We start from the raw sequence: 16,455 nt of genomic DNA on the forward strand, positions 1-16,455 counted from the left end.
CTATTTTTTTTAAAGATTTTTAAGCACAAAAATAGTTCATTATACCATAGAATGCACAGTGTAATAGCAAATTAAATTTAAAAACATTGAATAACACTAAGAAAACCTTAAACAGAGAAAACTAACCTTGCAGTCTCTTTAAAAACAAGCCCCGTGCACTCTTTAACTTCCCTCTCATGCTCTCTCTCTCACTCGTTGCACAGGTAATGCATAGGGAGAGAATGAACACGTGCGGAAATCATCAGCGCATACGAACCGGAAGGAAAACTGGCTTGTTCATCACCCGAGTGTGTGGTTGTGAACAGATGCAAAAGTTTAGCAAACTTTTTGATCGTAACCCGATTTGTATGTGGTCCGAGACATTCATGACCCGAGGTTCCACTGTACTGTACTGTATATATATATATATATATATATATATATATATATATATAGTGATTGGTCAGCAACGACATGCTGATCTTATATGCTGACTTAGTCAATCTCTTGATCTTAGCCATTTTAATTTCAGAAAGGATTTCTCATGTGCGCAGTGGCAGGGGAATTATTGTCAACAAAAAGCAAATACCTGAGAGGCCCATATTGTAAAGTTTTTGTTGACCAGCACATTCCGACTTCAGGCATTTGAATTCCATCTTGATATACAAAAAGCACCAAGAATTGCGGCAGCTCATCATAATGGACATCAGACTCAATCAGCCTGGAATTTGGCTTAGTGTGTGCTGCTGTATTAATTGCCGTGTACATGCTGTATCTTGGGCTCATTCAGAATTACACCTAACATGCCGTCATTTGTGCACAGACTGAAATTCTGTAAAGGATTATCTGTATGTAACACTTTTCTCTTGAGCCCTGGAGATTCAGTGAATGGCAGCTTTGTTCCTGAGCACATTCAATGCAAAACCATCACCTATCATGCTGTCACTATTAGCTACTGAAAAACTGTCACTGTTATCACATAGTCAATGGGCTTTCTTTGTGACACTCTTTATACACACCCATATTTAGCTTACTCTGTCACTGCAAATGCTATGTCAACACCTGCCATTCACTGGATGTATATATGCGGGCAGCTCGTGGTGAATGACTTTCTCTTTTAGAGTTAAAAGTTCACCAACGTGAATAACTGTAATGGAGAATAATTATGTCTCGTTCAATTCTTTCTGCACATGATACAGTATATTGTACTAACTGTAAGCAGTACTCCTACTGCAGAACGTTCAGTGTTTGTCACACCATGCTGCGAAAGGTGGAAATGACAAATAGACCTGTGAAATGAGAAAAGAAAGAACCGTATAGAGACAATCGGTAATGGACTGTAACGGCAAGTGGAAAATTATTGTGCTCACCAGAATATTCCAGTTTAATCATCATCTTCCGATTCGCTGCTGGATTCGCCACCGCTACTGACATCCCATAAGGTACACGGTACGCCGCTGCTTCTCTCTGCCTCCCGTGCGTACTGGGACACTCTTGTCTCCGACTGCATTAACAGTAGTGTTTGAGGGGTTCTCAAAATAAACTGCTGTTTGATCAGCATTACCGATTTGCCCCATTAAATACATTTTCTGCTGCCTTAACTGAATAACGTATTTTTGGAAAGCGAGTAGCTTTTCTTTATATGCGTCTAGTAGACACTGTGAAATGGTCGTGTGGCATCTTATTGATAAGCCATTCCTTCTCATGAAGCGTGTAACCCATCCGTGGCTTGCCTTGAACTGAGTGATGGGTATTCCATGTTCTTTCGCTATATCACAAGCTTTCACCTGAATCATTTCCGTGCACACTGCATATCCAAGCTGACGCCTGCCTTGAATGTAATCAGCGAGTGCAACTTCAACTTGTGGGAACTGGGCACGTTTTTTGCGAAATGCCCGTCTGTTTATGTTGCATGACGAAAGTTTTTCTTTCTTCTGTCACCAATCTCAAACACATGACTCTGGAACACTGTACTTGACCTGCTGCCCGATTTCCTATCTTCTCTGCTTCCAAAATCACTTTTAGTTTCTCTCCCGCCATGAAGGAGCGTAAACGCTTACTATCCATGCTGAATGATGACGCCAAACTGATTCAAAAACAAACCTACCCCCCTACCGTATTCCTCGTGTATAACGCGCACCATTTCCTCGTGTATGACGCGCACCTTATTTTCTAATGCTCATTTTCAAGAAAACGCGTGGTACACGAGTAAATACGGTAATAGATTCAGTTTTGATTTTAGTTTTTGTTAACTATAATAACCTTGGTACAGTTCAATGCATTCTTTTTTGTGAACAAATAAAATATAAAATATATCCCTGACCGTGAATTTTGGGGTCTATAGTTCAAGGTGTTCATTGTAACACCAAACCTCGCCTGTAAATGACAAGACTGTCATAGTTTTTCTTCCTGCATTTTATAAACACAAGCAAATTAATGATCATGCTGCCTATGAGTATGTTTACTGTAATGATACAGGCTGTGTTAAAAAAAAAAAATCACTAAATATAAATTAATTCAAGAAGTGGAAGCCACTTAATCTCCACTCCACTTAAGCATCACTCGGACTGTAGAAACAGTGCCAAAAGTGTTAGTCCCGAGTGTCATTCGGGCAATAGTATAGACACATCTTACGTAAGTCATGAGGTTTATTCGTACCGTAAAAGTGCCAACAGAATTGGTGCCAAGTGTTACTCGGGCACCAGAATAGGCATGTCTTGCGTAAGTGTCAGGCATGAGCATTACCCGGGAAACGGTGTCGATGCGTCTTCTTTTAGCCTCATAATGGCGTCTTGTAAGAAACACCTTTCAGTATCAGTTATATTGAAGTCAATCTGCCTTCAGGCAGTGAAACTGAAATGGTCAGTGAAACCAAAAGTAATTCTAGGAATACAAAAGTGATACTCGTGTCACTTATATGTGTGCTGTTCATATTATTATTATTCATCATCATCATTATTATTATTATTATTATCAGTAGTAGTATCATTACTATACATCTGACTTTGTACTTTTAGTGTTCTGCATGTTTTACAGTTGAAATAAAAATGTTATTTTTGAAGCCAAATAATGCAACTCATTTTACATGTTTTTGAGGAAAAAATGCAATGCTAAGGAGGCTACGAAATATTAGACAGAATGTTTTTTAATATAATGAGCCAAGGGTTCCAGGGTATTAATCAGTAATTGACAGGGAGAACTAACAGGAAACAAATTACCCAAAGAATTCATTAACAAATTAGTTTTTCTTATTACTTACCAGATCTGACCCACCAATACCAATATTGACAACATCAGTAATGGCTTTTCCAGTGTAACCCTTCCAGTCTCCACTACGAACTTTCTAAAAATGCACCACAACAAGATTTAAAAAGAGATCACATAAACAGCTGTTAAGTGTAAGTAAAAGAAATATACAGCATATATTTAAATATGACAAAATCTGGCAAAAACACTCCATGCTTTACTAATTACCTTAAAAGTAAAAAAATCTTTAATAAAATGTTTGCTGGATACACTGATTGAATACTAAAATCTGTTTAATTTATACAAAAAGAAAGTAATAAGGACCAGTACTATAGTTATCTGTATTGACATGCAAACATTGTCCCACCAACACTTGGATCTTTTGCTAAAAAAAAAAAGAAAATTCTTCTTTCCCCCTAAGTGACTTAAAATACATAAAAATCATACAGTCATGCTGTTAAATGTTGTAATACCAAATGTTCACTAGCATTTCATTAAAAAAAAACTTTTTTTTTTTTTAAATAAATGATTCATAAAATGCCCTAAATCTTAACAGAATGAATATATTCGGTTTCCACATGCAATCTTGTTTATACTCTCGAAAGGCTGGATAAAGCTTAATTTAATATTGGTCTTCCTAGGAGAAATAAAAGGATTCCTACAATACAACTTGATTGATCAGTTGATAATGATATCAAATTTATGTTCAAACATTTACACTGAAATTTTTCTGCACCATATGATTTAAAAAAAAAAATCTATCTATCTCTCTCTCTCTATATATGTCTAAATCTATCTATATGACTTAATATTGGCAAATGAAAAAAGTAGGAAAAAGAGTTAACACCTTGTCCGCTGGTACTCTTATGAATAATGAGTGGGACTGAGCTTTTTGCCATACCCCTTGAGTAGATTTCTATTGGTTAGTGGGGAGTAGCTTAAAGAAGAATGAGCTCAACAACTATTGGCACTCTTACAAAAGCTGAAACAAAAATCCATACACAATAAAATAAAATAACATGTTTTAATACCAATGGAATTATTTCCCAAGTAAAATTCATGCCCATGTCAGAGCTAAACACTGATATTAGGTTAATGAATCCTGGTATCATGGCCAGGTGACAAGAGGAGATATATGCATTCAATTATATAATTATAATTAATAGGAGTCAAGGCTACTATACAAAAATAATCAAGTTTAGGGTACTGCTACCCACCTTCCTGGGCACCTACTAAACTTAATATATCACCTTTGAGGAATATTCAATTTATGGGATGTGTAATGCACCTATGTAAAACCATTGCATATTTTTTTCTAGTTTCCTCATATACAATTCTTGATTAAAAGGGTGGCAACCAGACAGAAGATTCTGCTTTTAGCTATGTTGGGAATATAAAAATTATGGCTACTGGACAACACCCTATACTTTGGCCAGCTATGCACACTATAATCTTCAACTTCCTCTATGACAGCAGATAAGGCAGAGGATCTCTTTCATTACACATGAATACTGCGCTAGAAAGTTCTAAATATTCCTGAGTAATAAAGTTGCTAAAAGATACCTGCTTATAATTAATACTTTATCTCCAGCTTTACGTCATGAATACAGTCTTAGTAATAGTGGAAACAATGCATCCTTTAACAGGCTCTTCCTTTAAGGATTCCAGCAAATGTAACGTATTCAACATTAAAGAAGCATAATGAAGTAATGATTGCACAGTGACAAAGATTGTATATTAAGCTATAATTAACACCAATTCATTAAGTCTTACCTGGCAAAATTTCTTCATCTTCTCCAAGACATTGTTAACTTCAGGCATTACATCTTTGCCATTAACAAGGATAGGAGTGTTGGAGCGGTTTCTCAGAGCAATGTGTAGTACAGCTCGATTCTAACAAAAAAACCCAGAAAGTAACATTTAATCCACTTCAAAAACACAGCAGTAAGAATAGTGAAAAAATACTTTATAAAAAAATTATAATTTTGCACAGCATGGGAAAGAAGCAGAAATATTTAAGAGCATACAGCAAACAAATCTGTCATTTGAACCCCTGCATTAATTAAGCAAGCAGTTTCTTTGCGTTTCTTGCATCAGTCCAGAAATTATGAACTGATCATGCTGCATTTTTACTGAACAAAGTAGTAATACAGGTGCATAAAATTTTTTTTTCTGGTTAAGTTTGCTATTATTTACTAGTAAGCAAACAAATGGGAAACACTTAAATAGTTGCCTTTTAGAACTTTGTGAACTCTTTCCCCTGTGACCACTATGCTTGTCACTAATTATCAGTATTTGGATACAATTAAGAGATCAAACTATACACAAAATGTATATTAGAAAGTAAGTCACAGAGTTAAGCATCTAAAGACATGTAAAAAAAATACAAGTATTTCTTCATTTCTTATAAATGTATATTTTAACACTTCTACACTTTCCTGACTGCAAACTAAGAAACTAATTGAAACAAAACAAATAAAAAAAATAGCAAATTAAAAAAGGATTTCAACAAAATGTAAAAACTGCTCACTGATTATCAAACTGGTTCAAACAAATACCAGAGGGCTACAGAACCAGAGAAAGACTGGTTTGGACTTTGAGTTAAATTCTCAAATGAGTGTCTTTTGTAAGTAGTTTCTTTTTCTCCTTATTTGTATGGGACTCCTCCAGGGACTTCTACTCTCACAGTCTAAAAACATGCTGTTAGGTTGACAGCCAAAAATAAATGGTTAGAGTGCATGTGAACTTTGGCCAGTCAGGACAGGGGCAAAGACGGCATTTGCAGCAGATTGCCAAAACTGCAGCTAAATGCGATGAGAGATTTCAGTTGAGGTTTTTTGCTCTTCTGCTCCCTCTTTGATTAAATTGGTTTGCTCAAATAGAATAATCAGCTTTAAAACACTCCAGCCTGTAGGAGTTGAGACCTAGTTTCTAGTAGGGATGTCAGATCGAACATTACAATGCTTACATCTGAATATAAAAAAACGGTCCTTGATTTAACCTCAAAACTTAATTCAACATCATGCTACTCCAGACAAGTGTTTTTGTATTTTTCACATCATTTCCAAGACCACCGTCTTTATAATTTTTATTTGTTAGTTTGTGTCGTTATTTATAAAATGGACAGATTTTTCTACTGCACTGCTCTGCTTTTTGGTTAACGGGTGGACTAAAAACAGATTTTAAACACTTCTCCAGGGCCCCAAAAAAGTATTATTTTGCCCCAATCCTGTACCATTCCACTCTTGAACCCAAGACCTCTGATTTGCTGTTGTTTTATATTAAAAAAGTTAAGGATTCATCATCTCAAACAAAAACTGCTTTTCTTTTCAATTAAACATAATGGGCAATAACAGCAACATTTCTGATTTACCTTGTAGCATTATAACAGCTTTTGTAGCATAATTACAACACAAAACTTGATTTTTTAACAATGCAGTAAATTTAAGTTATATCAAAATATTTTTATGGTTTCATAAAAGGGATTCCACCTATATATAAATAAAATAAATATATATAAATATATGTCTGATTATATATATATATATATATATATATATATATGAATAAAAGAAATATATATATATATATATATATATATATATATATATATATATACATATATATATACACACACACACACATACATATATATATACACATACACACACACATACATACATACATACATACACATACATATACAGTATATATATATATATATATATACAGAGAGAGAGAGAGAGGTAAGCAAAATAATACTGTTATCAGCATTATCACTGTAATTGCTGACAATTGTAATCTACAAAGGTTTCATGCTGTAAAAACATTTTGGGCATTTTAAGGGTTTCTGCAAGGCTCAATTCATTGAGGATCAAGGTGGCATTCTTCAAATCAACATTTTTGTACTGTATTTATACATAAATGTAAAATAGAGTTTCTGTCTAGAGTATCTGACAAAAATCTATTTCTACAAAAAATTGCTGTTATTTCAGGTATGGTCTAAACTAGAACACAGACAAAAAAAATTTTAGATCTTCAACATATAAATATCTCAGCTGCTCAGAATGGCGCCTTCTTTATTTAGAATCTATCTTACATCTTATTCTCAGATGTATATATAAAAATGAACTTATGCCTGTCTGAAAGAGCATCACACGAAAATGACTGCATAGATTTTTACAAAACTATTTGCAAGTATTTCAAGTATAGCCTAAGTTTAAATATAGCCTGAAAAAAATGTTTAAAAAAAACTCACTAAAAGTTGCCATTTTTGCTGGAACATTGTGCCTTCTAACCTCAATATCTCCAGAATACAATATGATATTGACTTGATTTTTTTACTTCAAAAGAATTTTGAAGTGATACAATCTCCATTTTGGGTGTTTATGTTGACTGAAATATTACTGAGAATTTTTTATATTTAAACATGTTGAAGAAGAATTTGATTTTGTCTGCCACTCAATAACTCTTTGTCAGCTAAGCACATTAAAAAGTCAGTTCCCTCTTTTTTGAATGCTCTTTTTACAATGAACAAAAAAGGCATATTCAATTTTTGTCTGGGGCAAATAATTATAATAATTACCCATTTGTGATGAAATCCATGCTTTATCTGGATTAACAAAACTCTTTTAAGAGAACAGGAAAGACAGGTGTCGACAGTTTTTTTTCCTAATACTGCCTTATGTTCTACTTTATGTTTCCGTTATTCTTAATTGTGAGATGCTCCCTACAGGGTAAACAGAATGTAAGATGATATGGTTGATCCATAAGTGAAGCAATTCATAAATATTTCAGTATAGTTGTATCAAGCCTACATAGCACTAAAATGGGTTTGCTTTCTTGACTGACGTCAATATATTATAGGGACGACTACGTCTGGGAGAACCCCACCTGGTAAGAATTCCAGCTGCCTAGGGCAGGCATCATGTTTCTATCATGACTGAAGCAGGAAGTGGGAGGCTTCAACGAGAATTTTTTTTTTTTTTATGGGAATGGCTGACCAACAGGGTAAAAAAAAAAAAAAGAAGCAGAAGCAGAAGGCAAGGAGCTCAGCTATCTAAGCCTAAGAAGACAGTGAGATCAAACTACAAGGACGTCTGCTATTAGTGGGTGGTCACCCAGAAGATAAGAAACAGCATGGTGAATTCCTGTGAAGAGGCAAGGGTTTTGTTATACGGCCCAGTGGTTCTCCAGGTACTCCAGTTGGTGAGTCAGACTCGCTCTTAAATTTTTCAGGATAGTGAGAAAGCAGCCTCCCCCCCCCCGTCCCCCAACATCATACAATGAGAACTGCAAGTCCGAATTCATCATCATTTCACACTGACTAGGCTTAATCATCCCATTTTTCATTTCATTTTCTTCTGGTGTGTGTATTATACCAGGGAATTATGTGTTTGGTCGCTGTAGGTAGGGAGGTTGGGGAGGATGTCCAGGGAAAAGGGGATGACAAAATGAGCACCAGTCACCTTTCATGTACATGTATAAACAATGGATTCTGGATTGCAATACACTTGCATATTTAATCAATTTAACTACAATCTGGGTTTCTTTTAAGTACTGTCAGGTGCGGAGATGGGTCAAAGACTGAATATTTTTAATGCTGATATATCTTTCGAACATTGTTCACTTCCCTCTAGGGTGGTGACGTGTAGTGATAGCACCCCTGATAAGGCAATTGTTACATAGTTTACTTTAAATAAATTTGTTGTATCATGTTCAGCTGTATTTAAATTATATATATATATATATATATATATATATATATATATATATATATATATATATATATATATATATATATATATATATATATATATACACACACACAGTAATCCCTCGCTATATCGCGCTTCGACTTTCGCGGCTTCACTCTATCGCGGATTTTAAATGTAAGCATATCTAAATATATATCACTGATTTTTCGCTGGTTCACGGATTTCTGCGCACAATGGGTCTTTTAATTTATGGTACATGCTTCCTCAGTTTGTTTGCCCAGTTGATTTCATACAAGGGACGCTATTGGTGGATGGCTTAGAAGCTACCCAATCAGAGCATGTATTACATATTAACTAAAACTCCTCAATGATATAAGATATGCTACCCGCGTGGTGCTCGATTGTTTGCTTTTCTCTCTCTCTCACCCTCTCTGACATTCTCTGCGCCTGACGGAGGGGATGTGAGCAGAGGGGCTGTTTGCACAGAGGCTGTTCGCCTAGAGGATACGGACGCTCCTCTACAAAATGCCGCTTTATCGCGGTGCTTCGGCATACTTAAAAGCACGTATTGATTTTTTGATTGTTTGCTTTTATCTCGCTCTCTCTCTCTGACATTCTCTGCTCTGACGGCTCCTTTGAAGAGAAGATATATTTGCATTCTTTTAATTGTGAGAAAGAACTGTCATCTCTGTCTTGTCATGGAGCACAGTTTAAACTTTTGACTAAAGGGTGTTATTTTATGTCTAGAGGGCTCTAATAATGTTAACAGTGTGGGAGAGTTTATAAGGGCTTAAAATATATAAAAATAACCATACAAACATATGGCTTCTACTTCGCGGATTTTCATCTATCGCGGGGGGTTCTGGAACGCAACCCCCGTGATTGAGGAGGGATTACTGTATTCACACACACCATGCACACATTTTTTCCCGAAAATTAGCATTAGAAAATCAGGTGCGTGTCATACACGAGGGAATGTAGTTCTGTAATGTTTACTTCTTCTGCTTGGGCTCACTAGCTCGCGCTCTCTCTCCCTCTCTCTCTCGCTTACTCGCGCACTCACGCTCTCTCTCTCTAAATGCTTCCTATACAATCACAATGCGCGTCGTACACGGGGCAAAACAATTTTCACGATTTTCTTTGTAAAAATTAGGGTGTGTGTCTTACACGAGGGCACGTGGTACACAAGTGAATATGGTATGTGTATGTATACAGTGGAACCTCGAGATACGTTCACCTCTGTATACGAGAAATTCAAGATAAGAAGAAAGTATGAGCGAAAAATTCGGATCTAAATACGAGCATTGGCTCGCGTAAAGAGCCACGAGCCAGGCTGTGGGTATGCGTGACGCGTTTCCCGATCCGCCTCGACTCGGGGATTCACCCAAGCTGATGCTGCCAGCCCGTCAGCTCACTCAGTGTTCCTTGTTCTCCCATAGCGTGAGGATCTATGCATGTGTGCGCTTGTGATTTCATTGTTTCGCTGTAGCAGTTCGCCGTATAAGCATATCCAAAAATATCGCGGACATGCAGACAGAGAATAGGAGACGATTGCCCTCAACAGGAGAGAGAGAGAGAGAGAGAGAGAGAGAGAGAGAGAGAGAGGCGAGCGAGAGAGATAAGGAGAGAGAGACGCGCACGAGAGAGAAGAAACATCAGCTCAGTTATGATCACATGACGCTCAGCAGACAAAGTGTATCCATACTACTTGTATTGCAAGACATCGCTCATTTTATCAAGTCAAAATTAATTCAAAAAATTTAGCTCTTGCAAAACACTCGTAAACCAAGTTACTTGCAAACCAAGGTTCCACTTATATATATTATTTATCAGTGTTATTTGTTAGGAAAATTGATTTTTATGTTGATATTTTTGGGGGTGCGGAACGGATTAACTGGATTTCCAATGGGGAAGTTTGTTCTAGATATGAGAAATTCACTATACGAGCTCAGTGCTGGAACGAATTAAACTCGTATCTCGAGGTTCCACTGTGTATGTGTGTATATTATATATATATATATATATATATATATATATATATATATATATATATATATATATATATATATATATATATATATATATATATATATATATATATATATATATATATATATATATATATATATATATATATATATATATATACACTATTTATATTATATAAGCACTAAATGCTACATAAAATTAAAATAACATCATCTGCATTTTATTTATTTTGTGCATGTATCACACATTTTAACACTCCAGGAAAAGCCAGTTAAAACATTTTCTGTTCATGTTTAATAAGAGTTACAATGCATTTCCTTCTACATTTTACCCAATAGGCCAAACACAAGACACACATAAATGTTGAGCATTACCTCTGTAAAGTTAATTTTCTCTCCAGTGAACATTCGCTCTCTGGCTTTCTCCACACCCCGGGACTTTGCCTAAACAGAAAGAAAATAAGAAAATGACTTGCATAGAAAACTACACATTCACGAAAAAAGTTTGTGTCATTTAACATTTGATTACTCTACATAACATTTAAAGTACCAAAAAAATTTTGGGCAAAATAGTGACAGAAATTTTTTATTCTATTTCTGAATGGCAATTATTCTGCTCAAAAACAAATTTGAATAGCTGTTTTGCATCACAATTTAAAAGTTTTCAATGTTCTTTCACCTAGTTACACATTGCATCAGAGGACAACAACTACACTGCCACTACCGATAAATTATATGAATTTCATCGTAAAATACTTCTGGCCAAGGAAGAATTCAAAGTTTCCCAGGTAAGATTCACATTTGTCGAATAATACTTGCTGATAAATACATCAGAGTGTAGTGATGTGTTGCATATTGGACAGACATTCAAGTAAGAATTCCAAAATATTCGACATGTGTGACAATGAATTTAATTAAAATTTGGCTTTCTTGTGGTAGGTCTATACAGATGTTTTGTGTGATGATACATGCTCCTTAGAGTATCTATGAAAAATACAGCAATGAAATTTGCAGTTTTTATCAAAAGTACTGATGCATTCGCCAGGATCCTACCAAAGCATTATACATAACATTAAAAGTACACTTACTTGGCTGTTAAAAATCATCAGTCTGGGGGACTACCCTCTCTAAACCAAAATGCTCTGGGTTTCCATGATTCTTTAACAGTTTTTTACAGTGGGTAATATGGATACGATATACTGTAGAGGTCTTCTGAGATATGTTGGTGGGAAAATGTCAGAGCTAAGTTAAGGAGTAACTTTTACTTATGCTGGTTTTCTTTGATAAAAGGTACAGAATCACTATGACACTGTAGAGAATAATCACTTTTGTAGCAGCCCTGAAGTGCTAAGATTCATAGTATTAAAAAGCCTGGTCAACAGAAATGCTGCACCAAAGGTAAAAGTCCAAAAGAAAATACTAAGCAAACTATTTACAAAGACAACCATATGCTATTTACGTAAGCCACCCCAATAACCCCTGCCAGTGACAAATAAAGCCTATTAATACATACAAACACAGTCTTGTTTCCAGAATAAAGTTGATGGTGATACATGGAAAAATGCCCAAGTGAACACCCTTCTGGAAAAATAACTTTGTTCTAGCATGATATGAATGCCTGATGCAGATCTGTAGTGAAGGAGCATGCTCCATTGGATAGTAACACTAAACAAACTAACCTCACAAGAAAAATGAACGATAAACAAATGAAAATAATGTACATCCAATAAAGAACTGTAAAACTTCTAGGTTATATAATTCTAAAAATAAAGGGAGATGAAAAGTTTGCTGCAGTTTTGTACTGAAAAAAGTGCAAAGAAAAAAAAAATTACCCTCTGAGCAGAAACAGCATCCTTTTAAATCATGTGCCTAAAAAGGTGTCTTGCAGCAAACCATGTACAAAAAGCAGAGGCAAACTAGTACTGCAGTGATCTTACAAAATGCTGAAAATTGATGTCCCACTCAGGTAGCACTGCTACAGTGTGGCTATGGTCAATGCACATAAAATGATCACAATGGGTCTGAAGAGGTAAATGAACTTGGTAACTCTGATATGTTACCTGATGTAATCTGCAGGCTAACACACTCATCTACAATATGCAAATAGCTTGGCCAGAAACACAGCAAAAAAGATAACGTACACTGGATGTGTTTTTTTTTTAATTGTATGGATTGTTATTTTCTTCCAATCAAGTCAAACTTGGACAACAAATAACAAAATCGATACAATTAAGTCAAACTTAACAAAACAGAATTAAGAAAGAGAGAAGAGCCAGCAGCACGAGTAAGGTTTAAAAACAGAGAAGGAAGAATGTCATTTTCCCCAATATAAATGCTCATTTTGAAATTTTATTAATTAGATCTTGCCATATTTTTAAAAAGTTCTGAACACACCCTGTGCGCGAGAATTTGATTTTTTCCAGTTTCCAACAGTATAGAACATCAGTTACCCACTGATTTATAAAAGGTGGGTTGGGATTCATCCAGTTAAGCAGGATAAGTCTCCATGATAGAAGTGAGGAAGTGAGGTATACGCAATTATAATCAAGTTGTGCTTCTCCACTTTAAGCCCATCACATGTAGGCCTTCCAACCTGCAGGGAAAGACTTGGGGGTTGATGGCAGAACTGGCACTCCAGCCACCAAAAAAACAAAAAACACTGCACACTGCTCCACTACCTCTGAACTAGTGTGGTGCTTTGGTATCACCCGTTGCATGGCTACACTCGGGTCCTAATCTGGATCCTGAGTTGGTTTGTTGTGTGGTGGGTGCGGCCATGCACGGTATCAGTGCGTGCTCCTAACCTCTCTCTAGTGAATATACCAAACATAGCCGTTGATGGTTTTGGAGGGATTGTCACACCAAGGCTGTCTGATATGATGCAAATGACAAAAGAACCAGCACTTCTACATCTAGCTTGCCTCCATTTCCACCTGTGTATATTCATCATTCACTATTTGATTTAAGTAATCAGAAAGACATTGAAGAGAAAGTGAAGAACTGAAAACTACTCATCCGTTTTAGGCTTTAAATCACTTGGATGATATGTGCATCATTAAAAAGGAAAAAAAAAATCTATGATTTAAGAATGGACTGACATCGTACAGTTAAAACACCAACCAGCCAAGAAATTAAATAAGATCGGTTATTTGGGAGTAGTGTGAATCAATGAATTTTGCCAAAGCGTTTTTCACAGCGAACATTTTTTCCAGCATCCCATAATGCTTTGCGAGGCCAGCTTAACTTCCCCTGGAGCTGTAAGAGCCAATACTGGATGTCCCTGAAGGGTATATAATGCTGATCATTTGCAATACAGACTGGTTATGAAGCTTGCACATCTCTCACTATGTTCTTCCTCATTTGATTTCATGGATGCTAGATCACACAGTGGTTGACACTATGAAGAACACCTGATCGTGCTCACATTTAGCATCACTAGTCTACTGACCAACACACTGCAGATTTGAACACTAGGAGAAACTCAAGGTCAGCAGAGAAAACTCATGGCGATATAAATTGAACATGCAGACTTCACGGAAACCAAATGTGCTAAGGCAGCTGGTGAACTACAAAAGCATCAGTATTCATACCAGTTTTTTTTACATTTTCCACAAAAACAAATGCTACAGAAAGGCACATTAATAATGTGTATAGTAGGTGAACTCAATGTAAAAGGGACTTAACAGATAAGCAAATAATACAGGTTCTGAAATTTTATTTTTATGAAACATATACAGCACAAATGAGGAGTTATATCTGCTTGTTACCAAATGTGCAGATTGATCTTCAAGTTCCACATCAATATAAGAGAAGGCGGCGCATGCCCTATGCATGCATAATTAGCCAAGTGTCGAATGAGTACAAACCTTGAAAGAGCCCGGCACCATCCCCCTCCCAACACAGGAGGCTCTAAGAAATAATAATAACGAAAGATTTATTACTATTTACAAGACGTTTTAATCTTTAACATAGAAGAAAAAGTGCAAAGCATCAGCATAGACAGAAAATACAGAAAGAACCAGTGGCTTCAATCACGACATGCCACTTTGAACTTTCCACCGTTAACACACCTAGGGCTGATTTAGTTTATTTTTTTCCCCTTTTCTCCCAGGGCTGAATATTTTTCCAAAAACCTCTGGTTTTCTGAAAAGCACACAAAGCAATAGATTATCGTATGAATCAATATAAAACATTTGTTGCTGCATGCATTGCCCTGTGTGCTACCGCGGTAGTGCGGATGAATGGCGCGTTGGGGCGATAACAGCGAGCTGCTGCCGGGCTGTTTTCCGAAAAGCCTATGTATTTTTTCTGACTGTTGACTACGATTTTGGCATTTCCACTTTGTTGTGATGAAATATATATTGGTGCATTTTTGACTGTGTTCTTTCTTCTTAGATCTTACAGAGGCATTGTGGTGCAGTGGTTGGCACTGCTGCCACACAGCTCATGCTCCCTTTTTGGCCACAATAATCGGTCCAGTATAAGTTAGCAGACATACACCTAACTCCCAGGGACACCTTTAAGAAAATCGCATCATTATAATCCAGTCAAATCTAATTCAAGTAGTCTGTCCCCATTGACTTCAAAACATTTTGTCAAGTTTGGTGATACTCGCAAACACTTCCATGATTTCTCCAAACTCGAGGCGAAGCGAACACCGTAGAGTTTGCTCATCATTATTGGTGAGGATTGGCTTCTAATTCAACAACTGGGTTGGAACAAAAATCTGCAGCCACTGCAGCCCTCCAGGATCAGAACTGGCCACCACTGGTACAGACTATTTTACTTTTGCAGCAAAACAAGTAGTTTCATATGTGTGAAACTCAGTTCTTTCTTTGCTAAGTAACATGCAGAGTTTATTTTAACTGAAAGTTCATTATTTTTTTGCATCATCCCTTGTCTTTTTTTGTGTCTGGAAACCTTTTACCACTGCAGATTCTTTGGCACATTTGTTTACAGCCAACACACTGTCACAGCCTGCTGTATGTCATTTGATGTTGGGTGTGTGCCGTTAGTTTTTCACCTTTGAAACTGATGGATCCTGCCACAAAGTCTGGCTATGCCAAGCTTGCTGCAGCAGTACTTGCACATTATCATGCTTTCCTCTAGTCTATATAAAAGCCAGCTGAATTCAGATTGCCAAATACAGTAGTCTGAAACTTTCTCTTTGCCACCCCGCTACTATCTTTTGACTCTGAATAAATGACAGGCCTTTCAAAATGTGGTTGATGTGCTGTTAGATTCACCTCCACACTTTTGCAGAGTTTTATATGTGACATATGTACATATGAGACTGAAAAGAAAAAAAAAATGTTTTATGCTCAGACAGGGTCTTACACACAAACGCGAATGTAACACGTGTCTTTGAGCTTGTAATGCAGCAGCATACTTTAGCATAGTGACCAACAAAAAAACACCCAAATATGGCAAGAGAAAATCTGCACATTTACTAGCTAGTGGCTGATGACACATTTTTAGTCGCCTATCATTAAATTCTGTTGCATGTTTTATAGTGCTGGGCGGTA

At 36.3% G+C, this 16,455-nt stretch overlaps 1 protein-coding gene across 1 annotated transcript in view; it reads right to left on the reverse strand.

Annotated features, from left to right (window-relative positions):
• The window catches only part of gpib (glucose-6-phosphate isomerase b), a 52,555-nt gene that overhangs the window by 21,820 nt on the left and 14,280 nt on the right, over nt 1-16,455 (reverse strand). The window contains exons 3-5 of the mRNA XM_039763555.1: nt 11,306-11,374; nt 4,999-5,118; nt 3,239-3,322 (exon numbers count right to left, since the gene is read on the reverse strand). Coding sequence (XP_039619489.1) covers nt 3,239-3,322; nt 4,999-5,118; nt 11,306-11,374 — 273 coding nt within the window. The remainder of the gene's footprint in view (nt 1-3,238; nt 3,323-4,998; nt 5,119-11,305; nt 11,375-16,455) is intronic.

Source organism: Polypterus senegalus, chromosome 9 (genome assembly GCF_016835505.1).
Source record: "Polypterus senegalus isolate Bchr_013 chromosome 9, ASM1683550v1, whole genome shotgun sequence".
Lineage (NCBI taxonomy): Eukaryota > Metazoa > Chordata > Cladistia > Polypteriformes > Polypteridae > Polypterus > Polypterus senegalus.